Source organism: Pseudochaenichthys georgianus, unplaced genomic scaffold (genome assembly GCF_902827115.2).
Source record: "Pseudochaenichthys georgianus unplaced genomic scaffold, fPseGeo1.2 scaffold_151_arrow_ctg1, whole genome shotgun sequence".
Lineage (NCBI taxonomy): Eukaryota > Metazoa > Chordata > Actinopteri > Perciformes > Channichthyidae > Pseudochaenichthys > Pseudochaenichthys georgianus.
Window position 1 is genome coordinate 858,718 of NW_027262359.1, and position 15,500 is coordinate 874,217.

The following is a 15,500-nucleotide window of genomic DNA, read 5'->3' on the forward strand; positions in this document are numbered from 1 at the left end:
GTTATGTATTCTGATTTATGTTCACCAATTTCAACAAATTGTTGTCTGTTGCTTAAATGATCTCTCACCCAGTTTAATCCCACCCCTCTGATGCCATACCGTTCCAGTTTTATCAGTAAAATATTGTGATCTATGGTGTCAAATGCATTTTGTAAGTCTATAAATATTCCCACTGCTTGTTTTTTATTGTCCATGCAGTTTGCTATTTCCGCACTTAAAGTGCCATAGATTTTGATCTATCTTTCCTGAATCCATATTGACTGTAGTCCAAAAGCTGATGTGTTTCCATGAAACTGTGCCGCAAACTGTACAAATCCCGTTTCAATAATTACCCTCTACTCTAAAGTTGCATCTAAAACGTGATCTGATCTTGCTGTGTATATTTTGATATTTTTGATTGTTATATTCAATCTCACTAGCTACAGGCATGTTTGAAGCTTGTAAAGGGAAGATGACAGCTCTCGCCACTCTGCTGTTCCTCAGTTATATACAACAATAAATATTTGTGAGTGCGTTGAGAGATATTGTTGTGGAGTCATTTATATATAAATCGCAAAATACATTTGTGAATCCTTCTGTGAGCATTTATTAATATTGAGACTGATCTGACTCCATACTGATATTAAGTTCACCTAGGAATGGTATCATTGACTTAAATGTTCAAATAAATGTTGCTCTTCTGTCTATATTGGTCACATGATGCCCCTTGACTGAAATGTTTCCTGTTCAATATCCCCACTGATTTCCTTAACATTCTGGGATGAGAGTCCACATCACAATTTACTCTAAACTGTCATTTCCCTTTCATCACTCACCTCAGCAACGGACCACTCTCCACTGTCCCTGTGTTCTGCCTCTGCCTCACTCTCAATCGCCTAGATGTCAAGAGAGGTGGTGAAGTGATCATTATTTATTGTGCAGTATACTCTTTCACATTGAATCATAACAAGTCATACTGAATGTAAATACAACTGACTCTAAAGTAAGTCCCTGTCTGTGACATTGGACATTTTGAAGACTCAAAGTCCCAAGCAGTAGGTTATATTAGCTAGTCTATGTAATGTGCGCAGAAAATAAACAGTTAACTGAATACTGGGATGGAAATGGCCTATAAGCACTCAGTAAAACATAAACACACACAAACAGCTTCTGAATGATAAGAAGTATAATTAAAACATAATGCACATTACCATTTTGAGAGAGAGTACCGAAGTTAAAGAACTCAGAAAATAATCTCTTATCGAACTGAGGCTCCAGTAAAACACACTGACTGCGTCTCTACGTGGACATCATGGTGTTCACATGAGCACAGAGAGATCGGGTTATTCATGTTCCCTGTTTACATGATAAATACTAGTCACCTGGCATTTCTCATCTCAATTATTCAGTATTTGTATCTCTCTATGACAAAGACAAAACTCCTCTCCAGAAGTGAGACGCCGCCGCAGCCATCACTGTTAACTGATGAACTGCTACCAGCTGATGACTTACTGTCCTCTTCTTTGAAAAAAATGTTCTTATGTCCATGTTGTCTGGGGGTGAAAACATATCAAACCAAGAGATTGTCAGCTTTGATTTTCTCTGTTAACAATTAACAATGTCCTGAACATTTGGTGTGTGTGCCTTACCTCCGCTACCTGCATCGCTTCATACAACAGATCTGAGCTGTCCAACTATGACAACACTCCTTGAACATGCGCGCTATGTGAGAATCTGCCTTGGTACAAAGTAGCAGTGAAAACATGGAACGGAGTTTCATTGATTTGGGCATTCTCTCAATAAGCAAGTGGAATGGATTTGATATGAAGCACTGACACAGCGCTCTACAAAGTGCGGCGAGTGGATAGACCGATTCACGGACTTTCCACATGGTAAAAGTGGGGGGGGCTAAACTAATCATTTGAAAAAGTGGGGGGGACTTGTCCCACCCTCATATAATGGCTGTGACGCCCATGCATTAAATAAATGTGAAAAATACTGAATAGCTTCCACAGTCACTTGGAGTTATTCAAAACAAACCATTTGCATGTATGAACCAAACAGTTTGACACTAATGTCAGATCCAGGCATGAGACTTTCCCCCTGTGAACATCTACTCTTGTGCCATGTCCATCATTAAGGTATACTAGTGTTCTTTCCTCCAGCATTTCTTCCACTATGTTTCCGTTACTGTCTGTATGGTTGCTGCATCATAGACTGTTGTGTGCATTGAAATCACCACACCAAACTTCCTTCCTATGTTTATTTTCTGCTATTTCTTTAAATATATCAGTGGTTAGATTTGGACATGGGTTGTATACATTGATTATCATAATGTTATCTTGTTTTCTAGGGTTGCAGATGTCCACTATAATACAGTCTATACCATCAGGAGATTGCACCTCCCTATATGCCACACCATCTTTGAGAAATGACTGCAGGATCTCAGGTCTGCAAAGTGGACAGGTAGGCGAGAAAGGCTTTTTGTGTCTCAGAGACCAAGGTCCTGTACACTTCGCATACATTGACTGCACGACTTCAGGTCTGCGATATGGACAGTACACCTCAAATACATTACTACACAACCTGGGGTATTTGAAGATAAGGGAATGACATGTTTATAATATGCTGAAAAACACAACAAATATGCAGGGTGACGAGTCTGTTTCTAAGGCCATTTTATTTCTGGTAGTCTGATCATTTCAACAAGAGAATAGAATCGAACTGAAAACATCATAAATATGTTCCAGATACATGAACCATGTGAACAGTGAAACTCGCTCATGGACTTTAAGGTGAATACTTTAAGAAAAGGTTTTCCCACACTCTTTGTAGGAGCCATTTTATGGGTGTTGTTGATGTCTCAGTTTACCTTATTTATATGAATAGAGCAATATTATCTTGCACACTTGGTGGCGGGGTTTAGCTGCACCGGGTGTATAAAAGGGGTCATAGGTGAGAGGAGAGGAGAGGACACAGGAGGAAGAGCATACCGATTCTACCAGACGGCCAGGCCAGCCCCAGCAGATGCTCATACTACAACTATTGACACTGTGTACTTAAACCTTGGTATGTAAAGCAATAAAACATCATTCTAAAACTGCAGCAAAAGACCGGAACTTCATATGTTTGTGTCTGCGTCAGGATCACTCTAAACCCTCCTGTGAAGTAATGGCAAAAAGATATAGGACACTGGAACATTTAAACTGCCATTACATTAAGTAGAATCGTACTCTATGAGTGAAACTGGACAATAAGAAACATATCGCATTGGATTAAGGATCGTTTTCACCGGACAAACAATTGGATTACTTCACAACAGACACCGTCATCCCGGATCAGCTGGACAACACGCCACAATCAGCTGGAGATTGTCACCACCTGCGCTCATCCAGACAAGAAAGGAGAGGCCGAGAGCCAAGGCTGGGAAAGCGGCCGGGTATGAGCAGCATTAAAACTGGATTGCATATTGGAATCATAAGCTGTATCGGACAATGGCTTGGATTTAATGCTGCAATAATGTCAGCTGTCGGCAGACGGACAGCCAGAAAACGAAACTTAAAGGAACAGTGAACATTATGCATGTCAATTCTGACGTTACGTCAACAGATGGCGCTGTTGGGATGGGATCTGTAATGGAAAAAAGGATTACCCAACACAAGGCCAATAGAGAGGCGAAGTCCCTCCCCTTCCGGTGGAGCTCCATGGGAGCTTATTTCGAAAAAATTATGTATTGAAGTAAATGGAGACAAAGACTATCTTTCGATCCCGTTTGAATTGTGCCACAAATTACACATATGTTTGTCAATTTAAAAGATAATTTTGCAAGTAAAAAAAAAAAATGTGTCGTAAAACTGATAACACATTTGTTTGTGTGAAAAACTGAATGAACTATGTCTCTGGTCTCGCAGAACAACACACGTCACCAAGATGGCCGTCACTACTGTCTTGTCAACAAAAGGATTGACTACCCTCACTATCACCACAATGAAACACGTCCAGAAGAATGTTATGCAAAGCTGCCTGCCTTCCTTTGATTCTCTCTGAACTGCCTGGTCTTTTAATGTTTAATGTCAACCATTTCTGCAGATAGCGTGAAGTAGAAAAGATCGGCGATCGCCGATGCTAGCGTTAATATTTCTCCCCCGGGCTTAAATTGTGTATTATAGAATGATCACACCGGTGACAGTACTCTTCAAAGGGTTCACAAAATATGACTACTACTGTTACTGTTTAACATGTTGGGTTACTTGATGTTACTCAGGGTTTCCCACACATAGACTATACTTGGGCGGGCCGCCCAGGTATATTAACGGCCGCCCAAGTATATTTCGCGACCCATTTAGTTTTTTTTTTTAAATAATCTTTTAATAATTTTTTTTTCTATAATTTTTTTTTTTATTCGTCCTTGACCACGATGCCATCTGCGATCGATTAACTTGTGGACAATGATCCCTCGCTCCCTTGCACTGATCTCGCCTCCTTTTGGCCTATTAAGTGGCCTGCCTCACACAGGGTGACTGGCTGTCCACATGATGTGGCCTGCCGACATGGCCACTGTCATACAGATCATAAATCAAAGCCCTTGATTTGTCTCTGTGTGTCATTCAAGCTCGGGATAACCTCAGCTCAGGTGAGCTAAAGGACTCTCTGAGTGTTTAGATAGTTAACTTAGTCTAAGTTCTCAGTGGGTCTCAAACGGTGTGGTCACCATTTATGCAAACACATATTAAGGTGAAAAAAGGTAAGATACACTTTTAAAACTTGTTGAGAGAAAACTAGTCTTTGCTGCTGCCTCAAAGAGGAGCAGGGGGGAGAGGAGGGAGACAGGAGAGGCTGATTCAGGAGCACAGACACACTCACAACTATAAATGACCCAAAAATAAATTAATAAACAAGTTTCAGTGTTTTTTTCATATTGGAAATGGTATGTTATTGGTTATGGCCATGATTTTATAGCTATCTCTTAGTGGAGGAAAACAATTTTGACATAATTTACGCAACTCTGGGATTAGTAATCTTTGTAGTTGCGTATTTTTCATAGTCTTATATTTCAACAGTTTTACGACGAACTGTTACTTTTTTGACATGGAAATTATTTTTTTAAGATTGACAAACATCATATGTGTAATTCATGGCACTATTCAAACGGGATCGAAAGATACGTTTTCTCTATCCATTGACTTCAATACATTATTTTTCCAAAATAAGGTCCCATGGAGCGGAAGTAGATGGGGGGGGGGGGGTGACTTCGCCACTCTATAGATGGGAATTGTTTATTGTAAAAAAAACTAAATATGCTGCTACACTCTTAAAACCACTATGGGTTTTCTCCTGAGTGAACACGAAGATGTGATTTGAGAGCACCTGATTGAGTGAACGTTTTCCCACACTCTTCACACCAGTACGGGTTTTCTCCAGTATGAATACGGTGATGTTTTTGTAGACCACCTGATGTAGTGAAAGTTGTCCCACACTCTTCACACCTGTACGGTTTTTCTCCAGTGTGAATACGGTGATGTCTTTTGAGAGCACCTGATGTAGTGAACGTTTTCCCACACTCTTCACACCAGTACGGTTTTTCTCCAGTGTGAATACGTTGATGTCTTTTGAGAGCACTTGATGTACTGAAAGTTGTCCCACACTCTTCACAGCTGTAAGGTTTTTCCCCTGTGTGAATAAGTTGATGTGATTTGAGAGCACCCGATGTAGTGAACGTTTTCCCACACTCTTCACAGCTGTAAGGTTTTTCTCCTGTATGAATACGTTGATGTGATTTGAGAGCACCTGATGTACTGAAAGTTGTCCCACACTCTTCACAGCTGTAAGGTTTTTCTCCCGTGTGAATACGTTGATGTCTTTTGAGAGCACCCGATGTAGTGAAAGTTGTCCCACACTCTTCACAGCTGTAAGGTTTTTCTCCCGTGTGAATATGTTGATGTGTTTTGAGAGCACCTGATTGAGTGAAAGTTGTCCCACACTCTTCACAGCTGTACGGTTTTTCTCCTGTGTGAATACGCAGGTGACTCTTTAAATTTCCAGATGTTGTGAAGGATTTGTCACATTGCTGACAGCTGTGACGTCTCTCTCTTCCTTTCGGTTTCTAGAACAGACGGACAGAAAAAGAGAGAAAGTCAATCTAAAAAGCATAAATACACAAGTTAACACAATAAAAACTCACTTAAAGTGGACCTGTCATGCTATATTTAAACAATATATTGTAGGGCCATACCTATATAAAGTATATAAATATAGTTTTTTATTCAAAATACCAAAAAGATCCTGCATTTTAGCCACGCCTCATTTCGCTCCATTTGCTCTTTCCAGCGCTGTTTTTGCAGGGGGCTGATTCTGTGAGCTGCAGCTGACCACGCCCCCCTGTAACTGACCACGCCCCCCTGCAGGAGAGGGGAGTGTGCTCTGAGATCAGCTGCTGGGCTGCAGCGGGGAGAAGAGGGGGAGAAAAAGAGATCTCCGTCCACCGTGTTTTATTCTTATAGAAGAAAGAAGAGAAGTAACGGGGCAGAAACCCTCCTTTTTACGCAGCGGTCCAGACATAGACATCAAATGGCGACACATATTCAGTGTGCAGTTCCTTTGGCATTAGAGCAGGGATATCTAGATACTTTCCAAGGTTTGACAAATGAATTGTGCTACTTTTAAAGCAAGCAACGATGTTTTCAAATCTGTAATCAAAAAGCTCCTCAAAAACGCTATCGAAGCAGTTCCTGCCGTTGCTACGTTAGTTCAAACGGTAACAACGGACTATTTCTCTTAGCGGATGCATGTCAATTTAAATCAATACAACTATTTTTTAAATCAATAAAATAATTTTCTAAATCCATAAAAGCATTTAAATTAATATTGGGAGTCATATCGTTACTTTGTTGAGAATGTGGCCGTGTGATAAGCGGGATAATGTGCACATTGCATAATGTGGAGAATAAACAGAAGGGCAATCATGGCAACCATGCAAGGGAAGTCTTCTTCGCTGCTTTTGTGGCAGACTACAGCGCCACTTACAGGCCTGGCATATGTACTACAGCGTTTCCAGCGCTTTCGAGCAGCAATGGCCGGCCGTGGCCCAACCTCTCATTCCCCTGATGGGTGGAGAGTTGACCAATAGCCGTAGCACCACTTTACTGACATCAGTAAAGTGTTCAAATCTGTATCAGTCTGTATCAGATTCATTGCATTCCCTTTTTTAGAGATTTGGGTATGGAGGAAAATAGAAAGGGTTGTGTTTTCTGACACTTGGTGAGTTCTCTGGAACACCGGGGACACATGTTCATGTATACAAGACGTACTAAAGTGCATTTTGCATGATAGGTCCCCTTTAGAGATGTCCCGATCCGATCACGTGATCGGGGATCGGAGCCGATCACGTGATTTTCAAAAAATCACTGTCCTACAGGAGGACAGGCACATTCTAAAGAAAGAAATAACAGCAGTAAAAGAGGAGTTACACCTCAAACATCAAACCACCCTGAGCCTGAAAGAGTAGCTCCAGAGCCTCACAGCCACAGCACTGCAGCGATCCCAACCTGCCACGAGTAACACACAACTCACTGAGCCAAGGCCTCCAACCAGCAGCCTCCTGCTCCAGCAACCATCATCCAGTAAAACCTCACCAAACCCCACATTGAAACCATTCACCAATGGCCCAGCGCCCCAGCATGAGCCACAACCATCTACCAGCTCCCATTCCTCCTTCCACAATCAAAATAACAACCGACACAGAAGCGACTGATGCTGAAGTAATAATTCTTAGTGACTCAAATGGAAAATTCTTAGATGAAGAACAACTCTTTCCCTTTCCTAACAACCTTCGTATAGAGCAAGAGAGAGTAGCTGAATCTGTGACGAGAGTGGCGCTAAAGGCTACGCAGAGTTTTCCAAACTCTAAAATAACTGTCTCCACAATCCTGCCCAGAAGAAATTTCCACCCTCTCACTATCCATAGGATCAATTTCGGAGATCTCCAGAGGAAGTGCTGTAATGCCCAATGTCCACCTGGCACATCACCCCACCCTCAGCATTAACAGCCTCCATGACCACGTTCACCTCCGTAAGGACATTGTAAAAGTCTTTGCTAAGACACTTAAAGATGTGGCCTTAGGATGAAGCCAGGGCGGAGCCTCTGTTAGCCGCGGACGAGCTAGCCAGCATATAACTGGACCACCCCTATCACCACCTGCAAGAGAATATCGCAGATATCCCCTTGGATCAGGCCCCTACCCCCTACACCATTATTACCTCACCTTCAGAGCCACCCACCCAGAACCAAGACAGGCCAGCACCACTCCAATAAACTCAAGGCCCACACCAGGATATCAGCCCTGCCCCCCGTTTCAGCAACCAGCTCAGAAAAGCTACGCCACTGCACTGAAGACCCCACCAAACATCGACCTGGGAGAGATCACACACCTCCTTAGCCTTATATGCACCAAACTGATGAGTCAGGTCGTATAAGACTTAACTTAACACGTACACACACACACACACACACACACACACACACACACACCCGTTTATCTCATTTTTAAAATGTATTTGTATTCTTCACTATGACCACCTCAATGACACCATTCTCCATCTCTATGTGGAACATCCAAGGTATACATTCTTCTCTGTTTGGACAGAAATATAGAACAGATTAATTTAAAGAGAACACACAAAATGTAGACATTATTATCCTCCAAGAGACCTGCTGTAGATCTTATTCCAACATCCACTGTCCCCCAAATTACAAACAAATTCTTCTGCCCTCGATCAAAAACCCAGCAATTAAAAAAGGGAGAGACTCAGGAGGCATTATAATTTGGCACAAATTCGAACTCTCAAAATATATAACAATAATAAAATCTGAGCCCTCCCGCATCTGGATTAAACTATCCAAAAGCATCACATGTACAGAAAATGATTTGTTTTATGTACAATATATCCTCAGAGTGACTCTCCTTACTACAGCGAGGAAACATTCCCACACCTCCACACCCAAATCTGCAGATTTCAGGCCCAAGGAAAAGTGTTGATCTGTGGAGACCTCAACGCACGTACTGGAACCCATCCAGACTCAAACTCAGAGAGTGGTAACAAACATATATTTGAACAAAACTTTCCCGCAACACCTCAAATCTCCCTCGCCATAATTCTGACCCTCAGATAAACAAGAATGGGAAAGACCTGCTCCAACTCTGTCAAGGCCTCGGTCTGTACATTGTTAACGGTAGGTTTAGAGGCGACTCTTTGGGAAGACCCACCTTCTGCTCGTCTCTTGGCACGAGTACCGTAGATTACATGATAGCTGATCTGGACCCGCTCTCCCTCAGTTCATTTATAGTCAAACCTCTAACACCTCTATCGGATCACAGCCAAATGACTGTGTTCATGAAAAGAACAGAAACTAACAGTCCACAATCTGAACCCAATAACCTGTTTAACATTAAAGAAAATACAAATGGGCTCCAGACAGTGCACAAGAGTTCCAGACAGCTATTGAAACGAACACATTCAAAGACTCTCAGACAGCTCTCTGGACACCACATATGACCACGATAAAGAAGACATAGACCTGGCAGTCAGAATAATGAACCACATCTTCATGAGAACAGCTCATACATCCCAACTGAAGAAATGCAGCAACAAGCCCCCAAAACAAAAAGAAATCAACTGGTTTGATGAAGAATGCCAACAAAAAAGGAAAGAACTTAGGAAAATATCGAACCAAGAACATAGAGATCCTAGCAACACAGACGTACGCCTCCTTTACTGCCACATGCTCAAACAATACAAACGTGCAATCAAACCAAGAAGGCTCAGTACACACAAAAACAACCAACAATCATCGAGGATTCTTTAAACACAAACAGATTCTGGGAAAATTGTAAAAATCTAAATAAAAGTAAACACGATGACCCAGTGATACAGAATGGAGACATCTGGACCGATCACTTCAAACATCTGTAGCATTCCTCTCTACTCTGACTCAAACACAAAGAACTGAACAGCTCAACAGATTAGAACTGGTCATCAAGGACTCCCAGAACCCTTTGGACTTTCTAACGACTGAACAGGAACTGGTCATCAAGGACTCCCAGAACCCTTTGGACTTTCTAACGACTGAACAGGAACTGGTCATCAAGGACTCCCAGAACCCTTTGGACTTTCTAACGACTGAACAGGAACTGGTCATCAAGGACTCCCAGAGCCCTTTGGACTTTCTAACGACTGAACAGGAACTGGTCATCAAGGACTCCCAGAACCCTTTTGACTTTCTAACGACTGAACAGGAACTGGTCATCAAGGACTCCCAGAACCCTTTGGACTTTCTAACGACTGAACAGGAACTGGTCATCAAGGACTCCCAGAACCCTTTGGACTTTCTAACGACTGAACAGGAACTGGTCATCAAGGACTCCCAGAACCCTTTGGACTTTCTAACGACTGAACAGGAACTGGTCATCAAGGACTCCCAGAAGCCTTTGGACTTTCTAACGACTGAACAGGAACTGGTCATCAAGGACTCCCAGAACCCTTTGGACTTTCTAACGACTGAACAGGAACTGGTCATCAAGGACTCCCAGAGCCCTTTGGACTTTCTAACGACTGAACAGGAAACTGGTCATCGAGGACTCCCAGAACCCTTTGGACTTTCTAACGACTGAACAGGAACTGGTCATCGAGGACTCCCAGAACCCTTTGGACTTTCTAACGACTGAACAGGAACTGGTCATCGAGGACTCCCAGAACCCTTTGGACTTCTAACGACTGAACAGGAACTGGTCATCGAGGACTCCCAGAACCCTTTGGACTTTCTAACGACTGAACAGGAACTGGACAAAAAGTTGATTAACCGAAAACCAAAAAAAGCAAGTGGGCTTGACGGCATATTGAACGAGATGCTAAAACACTCGAGTAAAAAGATCAGATTGGCTAAACTCAAACTATTCAACTTGATCCTGATTGTAGGGTACTTCCCTGACAGCTGGAATCGTGGTCTCATAACACCCATTTTTAAAAACGGCGATACATCTGACCCTAATAACTACTGAGGCATTTGTGTGAACAGTAACCTGGGGAGGTCTTCTGTAGTATTATAAACTCCCGGCTTATAGACTTCCTTATGAAACACAATGTCCTGAGCAAAAGCCAGATTGGGTTCTTACCAAATCACCGCACATCAGACCACATTCACACCCTACACACCCTAACTGACAAATATGTTAATCAAAATAAAAGCAAAATATTTGCCTGTTTCATCGATTTCCAAAAAGCATTTGACTCGATTTGGCACGTTGGTCTATTCAACAAACTACTTCAAAGCGGTATAGGGGGAAAAACATTTGACCTAATCAAATCTATGTACACAAACAACATGTGCAGCATCAAGATCGGACACAAGAGAACCACCTTCATTTCTCAAGAACGGGGTGTAAGACAAGGATGCTGTTTATCACCGGCCCTGTTCAACATCTACATTAACGAACTGGCCACCATCTTAGAGCAGTCCACAGCACCTGGGCTCACTCTCCACAAGACAGAGATCAGGTTCCTGCTGTGTGCAGATGGTCTCATCCTGTTAAGCCCCACAGAAGAAGGACTTCAACAGAGTTTAAATATACTGGAAGGTGACTGTCAGACCTGGGCCATGGCAATCAACATCACAAAGACACAACAATGATATTTCAACAAAGACCCAGATGTCAGGCAAACAACACTGACTTTACAATTGGGACACAGACAATAGAAAATTGTTCAGAATATAATTATTTAGGCCTGAAAATAAGTTCCACTGGAAGCTTTAATCAAGCTGTGAAGGAACTGAGAGAGAAAGCACGCAGGGCGTTTTATGCAATAAAAAGACGAATCCACATTCAAATTCCAATTTGGCTTATATGACTTCAATCAGTAATACAACCCGTCCTACTCTATGGAAGCGAAGTGTGGGGCCCACACACAAACCAAACATTTGACAAATGGGAAAACCATCCAATAGAAAATGCTCACGATGAGTTTTGCAAACGCATCCTCCAGGTTCACAGGAGAACAACTAAACAACGCCTGCAGAGCGGAATTAGGCACATTTCCATTATTAATACAAATCCAGAAACGATCAATTACATATTGGCTACATCTAAAAGAAAGTGAGCCCCACTCCTACCACCACAAAGCCCTGCAGCACCAAGAGATGAACAAGAGTCCCCTCTCTCAGCTGGTCCTGACACTCTGGTCACAAACCGGTTCACACTGTGATCAGGGCCAGGCTGAGCCCACATCTATTAGAGTCAACCAGACTATAACAACACACACACAGAACTACCTCACTCATTGGAACACTAGATCCAGAACACAAAGTGAAATGCAATGCTATCTGGCCCTAAAGAGACAGTACACTGTGGCAGAGAGAGAGAGAGAGAGAGAGAGAGAGAGAGAGAGAGAGAGAGAGAGAGGAGAGAGAGAGAGAGAGAGAGAGAGAGAGAGAGAGAGAGAACTGGGCCAGATCTCTGTAGATAACTAAAGAACTACGACAGATGTGTAATATTTACAATGCATTCATGTGATGACTTTCAAAGAGTAAAGCAAGCACTGCTGAATAAAGTATGATTTAATCTTTTACGAAACGTTTTTTTCATATGGAATGCAGTTGGAGGTCAACCAATCACAGAGCTTGAGGCAACGCATAGCTGAGGATTCTGGGTAGTGTAGTGTCTTCGGCCATCCTAAACTGAACACATATTTGTTTCTCCGAATCGAAGGGGAAAATTACAAAAGCATTGCACCACAATTTAAACCAACCAATGTTGTGTAATCAACAAGGATAATCTGGTGGGTTTGAGTTGATGAGTAGTGCAGATAGCACTGTAAAATCAATCGACAGAGAATACTTACTTCCGGGTGTAAAATCCTCCGTTATCCAATGGGAATGGACGCTCACATTGCTCTCCGTAATACAATAAAGGGGACAGGATCAATCGGAATATAATGTTATTTTAAAAAACGTTAACTAAAGGGAACAATCTATTGGACACAGCTGAAGCTCTGGCCTTCCTTAAAAACAAACTAATTCAATAAAAATGACAGTTGTATTACCCACACACTGTTTTTTGAGAACAAAAATTCATGGAGGAACTAATGCACCATAATACATTCTGACGAAAAATAAAAATAATTATGAATACAAATAAAAGAAGCCTCCCGCGAGTTACTACAAGCTATAAAGTACATTTTAAAAACGTTTTATAGAATAAAAGCTCACTGCAGGACGTTGTAGAAATGCGTGTGTGCACCACGACAAGGGAGCCTCATTCACTTTACATTGGGGTTGTTTGCGTGGTGCAGACACGTAAATGTAACAAAGTTCGTGAGTCCACCACGCAATGCGGTGTTAAGGAGTCGTGGTGGAGTCACGCATTCTGGTGAGATCAGGTAGTGTGTGTAGTCCGTTGCTGTTCAATATAATGATGCATGACATCTTTAATCAAGTTCATCCAAGTGTGGGGAAATCTTTGTCTGCAGATGATGGGGCTTTGTGGGCAAAAGGCCGCAATGTAGCACATGTTGGAAAGAAAATACAAGCTGCAATAGTTGAAGTGGAGAAATGGACAAATAAATGGGGATTCAAACTGCCAGTAGCTAAGACGCAGGTCATTTGTTTTACAAAACGGCATAACATTGCTCCTATATCGTTAAAATTGTATGAGCAACCTCTTGAACAGGTTAATACAATAAGACTTCTTGGTGTTTGGTTTGACGGAAAGCTAACATGGAGCAGTCATATAGGAAAAGATCAAAATAAATGTAAAAAGGTCAACAATGTACTTCGGTGTTTGGCGGGGCAGGAGTGGGGAGCGAGTAGGTCATCACCTCTGAATATATATTGGGCACTCATGAGACCTGTATTCGATGATGGGTGGGTAGCGTTCATGGCAGCAGCAGAACCTTAAAAAGCTGGATGTCCTACAAGCTCAGGCCCTGAGAATTTGTGGTGGAGCTTTTAAAACATCTCCAGTATCAGCAATGCAGGTGGAAATGGGAGAAATGCTCTAGGATAGTTATGTGTACACACTACAAAGGGTAAAGATCAAGGGAAAACAGGATCAAACAGCTTCTCTATGCATACAATGGTGTGTGTGTGTGTGTGTGTGTGTGTGTGTGTGTGTGTGTGTGTGTGTGTGTGTGTGTGTGTGTGTGTGTGTGTGTGTGTGTGTGTGTGTGTGTGTGTGTGTGTGTGTGTGTGTGTGTGTGTGTGTGTGTGTGTGTGTGTGTGTGTGTGTGTGTGTGTGTGTGTGTGTGTGTGTGTGTGTGTGTGTGTGTGTGTGTCAGGCCCGGTTCCAGAACAAAATTACTAAGGGTGCATCTGAGATTAGAGAGGGTGCAGTGGTAAAGTGCTATTTTTATAAATGGGAGTGGACATAACACCCTCTAGGGGGGTCCTCACCTCCTCTAGGGGGTCCGGGGGCATGCTTTTAAATATTGAAGTTAAAAGCATCAATCTGGTGCACTTTGAGAGCAAAATGAAGAGATCTATGGATACATCTCAACACCCATATGAAACAGAACTGTAAGCAGGTTTACTATTTCTTTATGGATATTTTACAAATCACTCCCCTTTCAAGACCGAAATGTCTACAGGCATTACGATGCACAGATGGCATCTTTTTTAGAGGAATATTCCAGCCAATCTCTGTTGTGGAACCATTAGCTGCAAAATGAGCGCCTTACCCCACTGTACAGGCGAGTTGGGTACTTTTTTAAATGGCAGGCTCTGTTTTCCCGAGGTCCTCTGGCACTTGCGGGCCGCCGAGGGGTGGCGGTGTTTGGGGGCAACGAAGAGAGCTACCGCGGGTAAAATAATGTCCCCATCTCTCTCTGAACTGTTATTACCTGACAATGTTATTTAACCATGACAATGTTATTTAACCACAATTACAATTGATTTTATTTCAACTATATTCTTATTATTATTATTATTACTATTATTATTATTATTATTATTATTATTGTTTTTATATATGTAATATTTGTCACTTTTAATAATTTTTTTTTTTTTTTACTTTTATTTATTTATTTTTCACTTTTAATTTTCACCCTTATGCACCCCTGTAGAATCGGGCCTGGTGTGTGTGTGTGTGTGTGTGTGTGTGTGTGTGTGTGTGTGTGTGTGTGTGTGTGTGTGTGTGTGTGTGTGTGTGTGTGTGTGTGTGTGTGTGTGTGTGTGTGTGTGTGTGTGTGTGTGTGTGTGTGTGTGTGTGTGTGTGTGTGTTTTCTCTGTCTGTCTGTCCTGGTATTGTATTCGGGTCAGATTATTATCATTATTATTATCTCTTATGAAGGACATAAATGCGGCTGGGCATTTTTTCAAAATAAAAAAAACAATTCCACATGTCCTTCACAATAAATAAGCCGCGGCCATTGAGTTTCAGGTTGAACGAAAATATCCTTATATATTTTTGTATTCATTGAAGATGGAAATCGGGTCAATTTGACCCGAACACCACACAAGGGTTAAAAGAAGGGAG

At 42.0% G+C, this 15,500-nt stretch overlaps 1 protein-coding gene and 1 pseudogene across 1 annotated transcript in view; one reads left to right on the forward strand and one right to left on the reverse strand.

The window, feature by feature from the left end:
- LOC117441144 (zinc finger protein 420-like) overlaps positions 1–7,592 on the reverse strand; it is an 11,821-nt gene extending 4,229 nt beyond the window's left edge. The window contains exons 1-5 of the mRNA XM_071202165.1: positions 7,549–7,592; positions 7,384–7,387; positions 5,301–6,082; positions 3,213–3,225; positions 816–875 (exon numbers count right to left, since the gene is read on the reverse strand). Coding sequence (XP_071058266.1) covers positions 816–875; positions 3,213–3,225; positions 5,301–6,082; positions 7,384–7,387; positions 7,549–7,592 — 903 coding nt within the window. The remainder of the gene's footprint in view (positions 1–815; positions 876–3,212; positions 3,226–5,300; positions 6,083–7,383; positions 7,388–7,548) is intronic.
- Positions 1–15,500, forward strand: part of LOC117441147 (zinc finger protein 721-like) — a 424,075-nt pseudogene that overhangs the window by 399,015 nt on the left and 9,560 nt on the right.